This window comes from Meles meles, chromosome 2 (genome assembly GCF_922984935.1).
Source record: "Meles meles chromosome 2, mMelMel3.1 paternal haplotype, whole genome shotgun sequence".
In the NCBI taxonomy this organism is placed as follows: domain Eukaryota; kingdom Metazoa; phylum Chordata; class Mammalia; order Carnivora; family Mustelidae; genus Meles; species Meles meles.
Window position 1 is genome coordinate 141,826,502 of NC_060067.1, and position 14,486 is coordinate 141,840,987.

Sequence of the window (14,486 nt, forward strand, 5' to 3'; positions counted from 1 at the left end):
CCACTACTAAAGACAGTAGTCTTTTAGAAAGGGATGCTGCGGTTCCTTTCTAGTTCGTGGCGCACCAATTCTCAGAGATTTCTGCCTATTGATTTGTAGAGAATGCTCGTGAGAACTGGCCGGAAGCCCCTGGTGAACTTGCTTCCCGCGGCCTTGGCTCTCAGAGTAGCCGCCTGGGCCCGGACAATGGCCCTGCGCAGTCACGGCCCAACCTTGCGAGAACGTGCCCCACGTGACTGCCGTGATTTTCTGAAGGTCCCGCTTGTGATTCTTTAAGCACAGTGATTTTGGTCTATTTGACCTTCTAAACATGTGCTAGGCATACCTGTCATGGTCTTCCAAATTCCTAAGATATATCCTAAATGGTAACCAAATTATTGGTATCATAAATGACAAAAATTTTAAAATTTAACAGTTTAGTTGAGGTACTGATACCTGCCCACATATTCTAGAACATTTCTTCATTCCCTGTTATTACAAAAGCAAACAATATGTAGAATAAATATTCACCCCGGAAATGGGAGAAAACAAGCTTTATTATAATGATTTGAGATTTTGTGCATGGTAAAGATATACACACAATTCTTGTTTCTCCTAGGTTTTAAGACAGAATTAATTTAAAGTTTTATTGTAGACTAAAGCATCCAAAATACTGTGGTACGTATGCAGCTACGAACATACACTTTGATGCACAGCGTTCATTCTTTTCTTTAAATAGGCAGTCAGCATTTCGATTCATAAAAGAACAAATGAGATTATATCAGTATCAATGCCAGAGAGTGCAAGACTTAGTGTTCTATACACAAAACGTATGCAACAGACCTAGAAAGATGGAATGTACAAAATTTAAAAAGGAAAAAAAAAAAAACAAAAACAAAGGAAGCAAAATCCCTTAATACTCATACATAGGACTGAAAGGCAATAGAATTGAGAATGATATAAAGAATTCTATTACAAGAATACACTCTGTGATGACAGAACATTCCCATGTCATAAAGCAAAAGCATTGAGTTTAAGGCTGTGTTGCTTTCGAAAGTTAATGGACGTGCTGTACATTCATTGGGACAACATAGCCGATTTATTAATCTATTTTAGAATATGAATAGCTTCCATACATTCTCCACAAACAGACCACACAATCACTGCCACACAGTTCATCTTCAGAACGTTTTAAGATTAACATCATGATTTGTAGCTTACTGTCATTTAAAACAAAACAAAAAAAAATCATTTATTTATACCAAACAAACCTTTAATGGGCACTTAGTTTTCTTTATGGCAATACTAGATTCCTAGTTATCAAAAATATTAAAATAATTGTAAAGTTTAAAACCCTGCAACATTGACAGAATGCAACAGTATTACGACGTTTGACTTTAAGCAAATTAGATGATGTTTGCAGCAAAGAGCTTCAATTTTATCCTACCTGGAAAGGTCCTTTTTTTTAGATTATTAAACTAAAAATACTCCCCCCTCTTCAGAAGCTGGTGAATAGGGAGGATACTATAGAGTCCTAATGTACAAAAAGGTATTTCCCGTTTGAAGTAATCTGCACAGTACCTAATGTTTGTTTACTATTTTCTCCAATTCCTCAGTAGGTATTACCAAAGCATTTACATGAATCCTTCCCTGGGAAGGATCCAGAGACACTTGCTTCTGTACTACTATTCCAGTTAACTCCAAGTAAGGACATACCCTGTATATTTGGTAGTAGAAGCAAGTGCCTTCTAGTTGCATGACCTGTAGTATTTCTTTGTCTCAAATCTAGTCAAAGAGTAAATGAAAATAAGGAAACTCGGGGACTTGTTTTGTTACTGGAGACAAAAGTTTGATCGAAATACTAAGTACCATTAAATCGATGGTGAACAGTCATAAAGGCTTTTTATTCATGTGTTTCTGGATGGTCAAGTGACTACATCCCCAGAGCCCCGAAGGGGAGGTCTGTATCTGGCAGGAATGCGTTGTCACTGACCTTTACATTCGAACTGGCAATCTTTTGCCGTTAAGTGCCCGGGGACATTTGAATGGGTAATTTTTCAGTGCTACTTATCATGAATGTATGACAGGTTCTGTACACTTGACAAAGAGAAAGCAAACAATAATGATAGCTCAGGGAAAAAAGTCACTTATTTTAATATCCTTCTCAGTTTACCAGAAACCCTTTTCCATAGAATGTTGACAAAATTTCATTTAAATATTGTCTATTCGTATCTTATCAGCAGCACTTCCCCCCACCCAATATGCTTACTAAGGAATACAGTAAATGCTCCTATGTATCCAAATGTGAAATGTTATCTATACTTTAACATACACAATTACATATTTTTGGGGGGAAAAAAATCAGTGTTTCTTGGAGTGCCCATCACAAATGTTTTAGCAACAGATGGTGGAAAATGTCTAAATCAAAGTATCTAGTCTTCCATTCCAGTTTGTGTCAATATTGACAGATCAAAAAAAAAAAAACCGATTAGTCTTGTATTCAATCTATTATTGAGATAGCCAACCTATTCTGGTATGATGGCTGGTTAATTTCTAAATTCACAAATACAATTTCAATGCTGTGAAAACAAACAAACAAAGAAACACCTTTTTTAAAGTAAACTAGTCTCAAGACCAACAACCTGTGACAGAATCTAAGTAAGAAGCCATTTTTACTTGTAAAAATAAACCAAAATTAATTGAACCAATATAAAAAGTTTTAAACAGTCTAGGAGCTATCAAGAGTCTAGCTTATCTTGAATGCTGAATGTTAGTAAGTGGCAAAAGGAAATTCCTCCCTAGAGTGGAAGCTCCAAATCGGCAGGGATTTCTGTTGGTTTCATCCATCTCTGCTTCCCCAGTGCCCAGAAAGGTGCCCAACACCTAGGAAGCACTCAGTAAATACAAAATGCTTTGTTTCAATTCAAAGACTTAGTTTGCTGATGTTAGAAACAGTATCTTAGTTTAATATTCTAAAAATGTTATTGAATTTTATAATTTTGTCATAGTCTCAAATATTTTGAAAGCTCTAACGAAAAAAAAAAAAGTAAACCTAAATGTAAATCTTCCTGAAAAATTTTCTTTCAGAGGTTGATTTGGGCATAATAAATTTGATAGACAACTGGAAGTAGCTAGTTTTCCCTTCTAACTTTAAAACAGTCCTATATAAGAGAAAGACTGAATTATAAATTAATAAGCAATAAACATCGTATCATTATATATATGGGAAATGTTTTCTTATAGTACAGTTCTAAGGTGCTTTCAGTGAAAAAGATCCCAAAGTCATTTCGAAAATGCCAAACATGACATCCTATTTGGTAGAACTGAGTAGAAAATTAAACAGTGGAAACAGACCACATCTTATGTTACAGTATCAGTGACAGATTAACAACTGACTAAATTCTTCACATCTCTCCAAATGCATGTATACTTAAATGTAACTCAAGTTCAACGTTTTTTTCTTTCGACCTGTTTTTGTTTTGTTTTGTTTTTGAAAGCACAGAAGGCTGTTTTCTGGCTATAAAAGTTAGCCGGTATCATCATTACTGGAAAATGGTGAAAATTAAACCTGTTTTCAGGCTTACTCTATGAGGACGGCTTTAAATTGCGCAGTAAAGGAATGTGCTGGACAATGCTTCTGTCTTTCAGAGTGCTGCCTATTTCAATACACCAAAGATTCAGCCATATATATATATATATATATGTGTGTGTGTGTGTGTGTGTGTGTGTGTGTGTGTGTGTGTATGTATATATATGTGTGTGTGTATATATATATATATATATATATATGAACATTCTACCTTACCCTAATCATGTATACATAGTCCTTTAATGCCTCTACTATTCATTAGACAATGATAAATAACCATAACATGCCCTTACCTGTAATGCTCTTGGGGTAACACAACTTTGGTAACACTTGCTTTCTAAGGGGAAACCATTAATCATTCACATGCCTTTGGTTGACACCATCAGTCCTCCAAAGGGCTACTTATGGCTCTCTGTCCTAGGATACTGGTGTCCTACTACATGTGCTGACATCTTGCAGGAGGTAAAGCTTTCGCTTTCAGGAAGTGGAAGAGAGACACGTGAGAACATTGGCACATAAAACGTGGCTAATTTTTTCTTGATTACATTCTAGTGCATTAGTCTGGTGTTGAGGGGGCTGTTTGTTTACTAAAAAGTAGCATTTGCTATTGTAATATGATTTTCAAAGCATTGGGAATTTCAGGTTTCCCTGAAGATGGACTTTGTTTTTTGATACACGGTGAGTGGGAGAAAAAGGTGAAAAGAACACACAAAAAGGATCTTGGATCTAATCCAAAATGGATGGGAAGTTTGTAGTGGTTTTTAAGTGCTAAACTCAAGAGGACTGCCTAATCACAGCTGGGAGGATTCTGCAAGACAGTCTTGTTTTTTTCCTAACGTATGTGTAATTATCGATAACCCCAAAAATGTCACATGAGTAATACCTACGGTAAAAGTGAAGTTAGAAGATCCCCCGGGTCTTGTAACCGAAGTTAAATAAAGTATGTAACTACAACAGATTTTGTTTTCATTTTGTTTTGTTTTTGGAAGCTCTGCACAAAAGCTACCATTCACAGGATTAACGAATACCTTTAAATAGTCTAGTTTTTTTGTTTTGTGTTTTAGTGTCTATTCAATTTGCAAAATCAGTTCAACTACATAAATCCCTGTCCAATAAGCCATAGTTCACAGGTGTAAAACTTAGAAGTTTCCATAGATTCAGTAGAAGGGATTTCTTTTCTTTAAACCCTAAATGGTAAATTACAGAAATCAGATATGCAGTTTTTAAGGAAATAGTTACATTCAGAAATAACCTTGAAAAGTTCACCAATGATTCCTTCTAGCATGGAAAGTCTAGTGTAATCTGGTCCCGCGTCGAGAAATCCATTCCAGTTTATAGTGCAAGACCTTTGTAAGGGGCTGTCCGGCTGCCCGTCATTACTGTAAGTACCGGTACACCTTGAAACAGTGGTTTCCAGAGTCTGCAACCACGACATGGCCATCTGAAGTCAGGGCCAGGCCTTGGGGGCCATACAGTGGGTCAGCAGATGTGTTAATATAGGACAAAAATGATCCGCTTCCATCAAAAACCTATAAAAAAATAAAAAGTCAGAGTGCTATAGAAGTTATAGTAATATGATGAAATAAACAGAGGAGTTAGAAAACCCTTGATGCTAATCTTTTCAGTATAAAAGCATGTGTGTAAGGGGCATGTCAGTTAGGCATCCAAATCTTGGTTTCGGCTCAGGTGGTGATCTCAGGATCGTGAGAGCCAGCCCCATGTGGAGCTCCGCACACAGCACAGCTGCTTAGACTCTCTCTCCCTCTGCCCCTCCCTCACTCTCCAAAATAAATAAAAATAAATCTTTAGAAAAACTATACATGTAAGCCCACAGGTTTGTTTAGGTCACTATCACATATCCACTCTCTCCCTCTACTTAACCTTGCTTTTTCTCCTCTAATTCTCTATGCCCCAGAGTCACTGACGAGGAGGATGCCACTGACCAACAGATTTCACTTACATTCTTACAGTAGTCAATTTGAGGGGAACAGCCTTCGATGGCACCTGAAAGTGAATGACCCTTGTTTCTTTCTCTCAGCTTTCACTTTCCCTCCTTCCAGCCTCACATCCCTTTTTATTTCCAATCATAACAGAAAAACCAGCAACAGAAGTATGGTTGCCTTAGTATACTATGAGAAGATCATTTTTTTTCCTTTTCAGAAAAGAGGAGTTTTAAGAAGTCAATGGTTTACTATGTACATTTGTGGGGTTGCTTTTTTTTTTTAAGATTTTATTTTTAAGTAATCTCTACACCCAACATAGAGCTCGAACTCATAACCCCAAGATCAAGAGTCACATGCTCTTGGGACATCCCACAACATGTACATTTGTTTTGCTTTGTTTAGTTTTAGGGGGAGAGAGGCAGAAGGAGAGGGAGAGAGAGAATCTTAAGCGGGCTCCATGCCCAGTGAGAAGCTCCATATGGGGCTCGATCTCACAACCCTGAGATAATGAGTGGAGCCGAAATCAAGCATCAGAAGCTTAACTGACTGAGCCACCCAGGTGCCCCATGTATATCGGGATATGAAATAGTCTTCTTTTGGTCTGTAAGCTTCTGCCATGATGAAATAAAAGGAACCCTTCTCTTTCGTAAGGCCGGGGCTTGTTTCTTTTGACCATTCTGTTAAGCCCATAGGTGTTTTAAAAGGCAGTGTGATGAGGCAGGTGCTTGTGAGGGCCACAATCCAAACAGCTTACCATCTGTGGTCTTATACCGAACTGCTTTGTGAACTTAGTTTCCTGTCTGACTTCTGGCTTTCCATCACATAGAGAATGCCTCTTTCAAATGTAGATGTCAGCTGGCATAATTAAGCAAGGTAAATATAATAGAGAAATAAAAACACTTAGAGTTTCATTTATAGCCTCAATCTTTCTTCTTCCTTCTTTTTTAAATTTTTTTTTTTTTTTTAAGTAATCTCTACACCTAATACGGGGCTTGAACTCACAACCCCGAGATCAAGAGCTGCATGCTCTGGTGGCTGAGTCAGCCAGGTACCCCTCAATCCTTTTTCTGGGAGGTAAATACCTATATCAGATTCAAATTGCTGACTACTGCTGTCTTCACAAAGATATCTGGATGCTACTAGATTTAACCAGTGCATTCTGAGGTCCTAGGACCTCTGCACAGGGCCACATTAGCAAGGATAAACAGGTCCGTCGGCAGACATGTTTAGATTCATGGAGGTGTTTACACAGAGAAATGGGGGAAAGAATAATCTTTCTTTAGTCTGAGGATTCAAAATCTTTGTTCTTAATTTTAAAAAAAATCATACATTTTTTTTGTCTAGCAAAGACTACAGACCCTGTCTGAAAATAGTGTTGTTGTTTTTTTTTTTTTTTTTTTTTATTTGACAGAGAGAGAGATCACAAGTAGGCAGAGAGGCAGGCAGAGAGAGAGGAGGAAGCAGGCTCTCTGCGGAGCAGAGAGCCCGATGTGGGGCTCGATCCCAGGACCCCGGGATCATGACCTGAGCCGAAGGCAGCGGCCCAATCCACCGAGCCACACAGGCGCCCCTGAAAATAGTGTTTTAATACTTTTTTCTAGAACGTAACCACTTTTATTATTCTTTTATACCCAACTAAAATGCCAAATACCATTTACAACACCATTATTGCTCAACCATGACGATGTATTTAAATTCATTATTATTTTTAAAGTTTATTTTTGTTAACTTTTATTTTGTTTTTTTTTTTTTTTAAGATTTTATTTATTTGAGATAGAGAGAATAAGAGGGGGGAGGGCAGCAGCAAGGGAGGAGACTCCTCACTGAAAAGGGAGCCTGACTCAGGACTTGATGCTCCAGGATCATGACCTGAGCCACACAGGTGCCCTGTTTTTGTTAACTTTTAATTTTGAAAAAATTATAGATTCACAGGACATAGGAATCTGCACTGATAGTACAGAGAAATCCTGTGTACCTTTCACTTGGTTTAGTAGAACACTCCAGTAAAACCATCTGAGTCTGGAGATTTCTTCTTGGGGAGTTTTAAAATTATGAAATAAATTTCCTTAGTAGTTTTTGGGGTATCCAAAGTATTTTATATTGGGTGAGTTGTGGGATTTGTACTTTTTGAGGAATTTAAATTGTCAAATTTATGCCTGTAGAGTTGTTCACAGAATTTCTGTATGGCTACAGAGTCTGTAACAGTATTAGTGTTCTGTGTCTTTTCCTTTATCAATCTTGCCAGAGGTTTTCAATTTTATTGATCTTTTCAGCGAACCAACTTTCTGTTTCACTGATTTCTATATTGTTTGCCTTGCATTTCATCGATTTCTGATCCCATCTTCACCATTTCATTCCCTCTGCTTGCTTTTAGCTTGTTTTGCTCCTTGCTTTCCAGCTTCTTGAGGTAGGAGCTCAGAATATTGATTTCTGACTTTCTAATATAAGCACTTAGTGCTATTAATTTCCCTCACATGTAGAATGGTGGTTACCAGAGCTGAGGAGTGAGGGAAATGGGGAGAGATTGATCAAAGGGTATAAACTTCCAGTTAGAAGATGATTAAGTTCTGGGGATCTAATGCGCAGTGGGGGAATTATAGTTAATAAAACTGTCTTCGGTTCTTGAAAGTTGCTAAGAGAGGAGATCTTTATGATGTCACCACAAAAAAGAAATGCTAACAATGGGATGGTGATGGAGGTTGTTAACTAAAGCTATAGCGGTAATCGTTTTGCGATATATATCAAATCAACATGTTGTACACCTTTAACTTACACAGTGTTGTATGTCAATTATATCTCAATAAAGCTGGGGAAAAAAATCTCCCTCTCAGGATTATCCTAGCTGCACTCCACAAACTTCGAGATGATGTTATCTGCGTTTTCCTTCAGTTCAATGTATTTTTAAGTTTTCCTTGAGACTTCCCCTTCGATTCAGGTTATTCAGCAGAATAACGTTTTTAAATGATTAAAACAGAATACATGGGGTTATAAAGGAAAACCATTATAGTAAAATATAGTTATCAAAATTTTACAAAATGGCAATATAGTAATATGTGTACTTTCTTAACACAATAAGGTAACAAGAAATAGTGATGGGTCTAATATTGACTATTTTCAAAGAGTGATGAGCACAAATGGTAATTTGAGATCTTGCAACTGTAATACAGAAATTTCTGTGATTCCTCGTGGTGACAAAGTTATAGGTATTACTAAAACTCCTGTGACTGTTGCCTATATTCATTGTTAAAGAAAATGATAGTTTTTAGTTAGAAGCTAGTAGAAATAGCAATATAATATTTTGGTTCAATGGCCCTCTTGAGTTCTATCCACTACACACTTGGAGGAGGGGTCTATGGGATTCAGGTTAAAAATGCCCAATTCCAAGGGTTTCACTCTGGTAACCTGTTGATGTTTTTTTCTACTCTACCTTCCTTAGTTCAGCACTTCTGGTGAGATCACCTGTGGTCTATGGAGAACCTAACCCATGAAGAATGGAACACATTCCGGTAGGAAGACAGCCAATTCTTCACTTTCAACAAATAACGATCCCTCTCCACAGATACATTTGCATTCCCAGTTACCTGGATCCTGCTGTTTCCCCAGTCAGCCACAATGATGTTTCCATTTGAATCCACTGCTACACCTGTTGGAGCATTAAACTGCCCATTTCCTTCTCCGTTTGAGCCGAACTTCAACATGAATTCTCCCTCCTGATTAAACACCTGTATGAGATATTTTAAAATGGTTTTATTTTAAATTGAGAACAGCTGAGCCAACATTGAGTTATAAAAAATATGTATCGAGGTTTTTTATAATAAGCCCTATGATTTAAGACATTCTTAAAAAAAAAATCTACAAAGTAGACCCCAACATCATTTATGCTTCCCCAATTTGCTATATAAATTTGATCTATTATTTGTTAAATCACTTAACATCTGGTTTTTGAATACTTATATGAAAAATGTTTTGTTATAAATTATAAAATATATACAAATAGGGTAGGATGAGAAAGTGGAGCTGTAATTTTCAACCATATAATTCTTTCTGCCTTTAAATAAATAGCTAGTCTCAAGGACAGGCATCGTGTTTCTAAAGGATGGATGATCAACACTGGATCAGGACCTAGGAGTTTTCGTTAGGCCAGATGCTCAGATTCTATTACCATTTTGCAAAGTCGATGTGAGAAAAGAGTAGGCTGGACTTCACACCGACAGCAGGGGAAATGTACTGGTGTGCACATGTGCATGTCTGTCTGTGCTTAATGGCAAAGGTGAGGAATCAAAAGAAAGGCTTTTAATATATTTTTTCAAAATATATACTTAGCTAAAATAAAGAGTTTATATGACCATAAGGCTTTGCTGGATGGAGTATACTAAGGGGAGGCGGGTTGACGGAAGTGGGCAAAAAACAGAACTCTTCGGCAAATTCTCTAATATCTGATATGGAAAAGCAAAGGGTTGTTGTGGTTAGTTAAATATTCTTATTAATGGAATGTTACTGTATATGTATCAAATACAGATTATTGATTTGGAGAGAACTAAATTTTTAATATGTGTTTAAATATAAGATAGAGCAAGCACAGTTTTTATCTTGATGATTCAGACGGTAGTTAATGGTTGTGAAATATCTCTAGGACATTATTTTAAGCTTCCATTGTCATCTAGCCTACATGTGTAAAAATACTCATTAACAAATGAAAAAGGATTACATGCAAAGCACCATGGAGAGTAACGGTTCCTAACATGTAGAACTGAGGGATTTCACTACACCTGAGGGCAGATCTAATGGGAAAATGATCTCAGGGTCTTTTACAGATTCTCCTGTTGCCACCTCTGTGATCATGAAGGATGAAAACGACTCTTCCTTTTAGTTATATGTACTGGGAAAGTGAAGTGACATACTTCCATCTCTAAAGGCTAAACTTCATTTAAGATGAGAAAGAAGCATGATTGCTTCTTGAATTACCTAACTTGCTAATAAGGAAGCAAGCCACTTCTTTGGTTCTTTGCAAAGAATAAAAAAAGAACCAGCTTTTACTAAGATGTTATAGCTTAAAAAATCTTTCCTGACTTTTATTTCATTTCACACAAAACATTCTTGTTTTAAAGACCAGTGAGAGTGTTTGCTGGCGAGGACACAATCTATCATTCCCTCATCTTTCCCTTATTAAGTCCTACCAATAATCTTTTTGTTTGTTTGTACTGATCTCTCTGAGTAAGTATGTTTTCCTTGGCATGATCCAAAAGACTCAAACACTTCTGCTCTATTTCGAAATGACGGAGAATGCCAAATTTAGTCTTACTTGTTTTGCAATGAAAAGAGAACGCATGCTGAAGGTAGCTAAAGAACTAGACCATTTGTCACCCCTGACCTATGGGCACAGTTTTCACAGTGACCACCAGAGAAGTCCTGGAATCCAGAACCATTTCTAACTGCCACGTGTTGCATGGGAAACAAAAGCCCAACTATTCCATAAAAGCTACATGGCAACAGCTATCAAAGAGAAGAGAAAAAACAAAATAGACTGGTTTTCTTAAATATAAGGAAAGCTGAATTTAAGTTACTAAAATAGTCTACCTCCACTGTACTGAAAACTTGAAGTATTATCAGAATCTTAGGAATTATAAATTTCTCATGGTTTGTTTTTCCCACCTAAGACATCATTTAATTGCTTATAAATTATTCAGATGAAAACATATTAAGAGGCAGATGTGTAAGCTGAAACAGTTTTCACAGCGGTGATATAATGGCAAGTTTTTTGGTAACTGTCATTATCCTTTCCTGATTTCAAAATCCCACTCACCTTAAATAAATAAATCACCACAACCTCCGCTTGGAAGTCTTCCCTGATAAGTCTTAGTTACAGAAATCTGCTCTTTGTTTTCTTCTGGATACTTAGAGAACTTTATATGTACCTCTTTTAAAGAAATCGCTTATTGCTACCTGCCTTGCATTGTTGATTACTTACATCTGTTTTATTTCCTTCTACATTGTCAGCCAGGGCTGGTAAATAGGAGTCCTCCCACATACCAATGCCAGTTGGTTCATAGAGGCTGCCTGGAGCACTGGGACGGAAAGGCTCTGAGGCCACAGTTGCGCTTAGTAGAAAAGAGCAACTTGATTAATAGGACTGTTTTTGGGTGGGGGCTTGGGCAGCATCTATGCCAGGCGTTTGCTGGCCTTTGCTCATCTACACCGGTTATCTCCTGCTTAAATGCCCTCTGGTTAATGATTCCTTTATAAAGAGAGGGAAGGCTGGAAGCGTGCTACCAGACTGTGACTCCTCTCGTTACTCTTTTCACACAGGACTGTTACAGCCCTCTGGGAGGCCAGCCTAGAGCCCAGTCCCTACGGCCCCTCTGAGGTCTCCCTCCTCCCCACCACTACTTTTCTCACAGTCCTCTTCCTTTCACCGAGACAGGTCTTGTAGAGAGAGAGACTGAGGGCGGTGGGGGGAGTGTGGACAGAGGTCTACCACTGTGGCAGCAACTCGGGAGAGACAACACACAGGAGGCAGCCTGAGAGTAAGCAATGGTGGGGGTTCCTTCTCTTCTTCCAGCCCCATCACCACAGCCCACCCTGCTCTAGTCTTTACATAGGGACTTGGTACCCACCAAAAAAAGCTCAAAACCTTTCCATCTTACTCAGGTTAAAGATGCCTCAGGGCAAAGTGGGGAAATGGAGCAATGAAGGACTCAGGGAGATGGGCATAATCTCATCCCTACATAGCTATTCCGGTTATCGACAAGAACAAACTATTTTTTACTTTGGTTGCCCAATGGTTGTCTCTAAATGCAAACTTCAGTCACTGGCCTGTATCACCTCTGCTGTTTCCTTATTATCCTTCCTTTAAAAATGCCTCACTTTAGAGGGGCCTGGGTAGCTAGGTCGCTTAGGCGTTTGCGTTCGTCTCAGGTCATGATCTCAGGGTCCTGGGATTGAGTCCTGCAATGGGCTCCTTGCTCAGCGGGGAGCCTGTTTCTCCCTGGATCTGTCGCTCCCCCTGCTTATGCTCCCGTGCGCGCTCTTTCTCTCCCTGACAAATAAATAAAAGCTTTAAAAAAAAAAAAAAAAGCCTCACTTAAAAAAATGTAAAAAAATTTACTTACAAGGAAAACTTTCTATCATTTCTGTAAGAGTAAACCAGTACCACTTAATGTGAATAGAAGGTAACCCTAAAAATAAACATATAACTCTCCAAATAAAAATGCCTGCCAGTGCTTGGTCCGTGCCCCCTGGCGTCCCTTCAGGGGAACATGCACCACACCTTGAGAATCGTGGTCTAAAATGTGACGAAACATTTCCTCATTTCAGTAAAATGACAAATCTGTTCTGATTCATTTTTATATGTCCTGACTGGATCATAACAAACATCAAATTTTTCCTCCCCCCTCCATACCTAGTAAGGAAGATGTACCACACTGTTCCAGGGAGCTGAATGGGCACTGTATTCTGGGGAACACCCATACTGTGTGAGGGCTAAGTATGAAATAGCTGTAGGAATGTATACTGGGGCTATTTCCCTCCCCAACTCTGGTTGTAGCAGAATCCTAATATCTAATTTTGTTTGAAAGGCATTATGGTGCAGATAACTAAAAAATGATCTAGTTTTAATTTATCGAATAGCCACAAAATATGAAGCTTCAGAAAGTTCTGCCTAAGTTTAAGTGACTGCTTTTTCAAATTTCATTCTGTAGTCATCACCATTTACGCCCGTTTCAAATTAAGAAACTCACCAACCACCCTATTTTGTTCAATTTTCTGACTCTCCGAAGTCTGTATGTCCAAATTAAAACCTGCACCTCAGGGAGAAGCAAAATCTACTCTTTGAGGTTAATTCCTTTAGTTCCTGTGCATATATATCATTATTATATTATTTTCTCTGATTGATTTCCCAATAAAAGCAGTTAGAAGATAACAGTAATTGATGTGCTGATAGTACCTTGACAGAATGATTATGGAAATCCGTAACAATAATCTCATTATTGCTATTTACAGCTGCAAAATGGGGACCTGCAATAAAGGTGAAAAAAATAAGTGACGACTGTAACGATAAAAATGATTATAGCAACACAGCAGTGACACAATTTAACCTATTTGAGACTTAAGAAAGAACAAAGAATCACAGTCTCCGTTCTTGAAAGATTATTCAGCCAGAACTCTGGCTCGAGATCCCCTGGGTCCTCTACCCTTCTACACTTGGGACTGTCCACTCTGGCTTCTTTTAGAGCAAGCTGAGAGCACCAGCAGCCCTAATGAAGTGGAATGAGCAGTAAGCATCAGAATTCATCCTCCAAGCCACCATCTGAAAGTCACGTCTGCCAGCTTCCCTGAGGACCCTTTAATCCTTTCAGGGCCCTCAGGTCCCCGAGGAAAGATGTGGTGATTCTTGGTCCTGGGAAAGACTCCAATATTTAATATTTTTTAAAAAGTAGAGCAGAAACCCATACTCGGTAATTTGGGGTGACATTCAGAACCTGGCAGCACTGGAGACAAAGCACACACACAAAAAAAGATGATGCAAATTGTTGTCAAATGCCAAAAGCATCCTTTCAAAAAGAAAACATAATAACCTGCTTTCAGCCTCTTCTTGCAGATGTGAAAAACTAAGCAGCTTGTGCTTGCAAAAGGGCTACACCAAAAAGAGAGGTAACAGAACTGCCCTTCCTGAACATTCTAAAGTTCTGCTCTCCTATCATCACCTAAGGTGAAAAAAATTCTCATCCAGAAGCTCTTTAGACAAAGCTACAGCTAGGGAAAATTAGGAAGAACACTACTATTTGTCAAACATCTTTATTTTTAAAATATTTATCTTAAAATTTATGTTTTACTTAATACTAATATTCAAAGATCAGACTTCTGAGTTGCACGCGGCTGCCAACAGAAACCACACATGGCCTGCAGCCCGACTTACTGCGGGGTAGAGTCACTGAGAAGCATCCCACCATGCTTTCCCTTAGATTTCATCCCCAGTG

General features: G+C 38.2%; 1 protein-coding gene across 11 annotated transcripts in view; it reads right to left on the reverse strand.

Moving 5' to 3' along the window:
* Nucleotides 1-518: 518 nt before the first annotated feature.
* TRIM2 (tripartite motif containing 2) overlaps nt 519-14,486 on the reverse strand; it is a 161,387-nt gene continuing 147,419 nt past the window's right edge. For 10 of the 11 annotated variants that reach the window (XM_045994594.1, XM_045994578.1, XM_045994587.1 and 7 more), the window contains exons 10-12: nt 13,454-13,524; nt 9,093-9,233; nt 519-5,097 (exon numbers count right to left, since the gene is read on the reverse strand). In XM_045994594.1, the coding sequence (XP_045850550.1) occupies nt 4,945-5,097; nt 9,093-9,233; nt 13,454-13,524 (365 nt within the window). In that variant the 3' untranslated portion in view covers nt 519-4,944. Of the gene's footprint in view, nt 5,098-9,092; nt 9,234-13,453; nt 13,525-14,486 lie in introns of those variants that run through there. The other variant, XM_045994618.1, reaches the window with a different exon arrangement.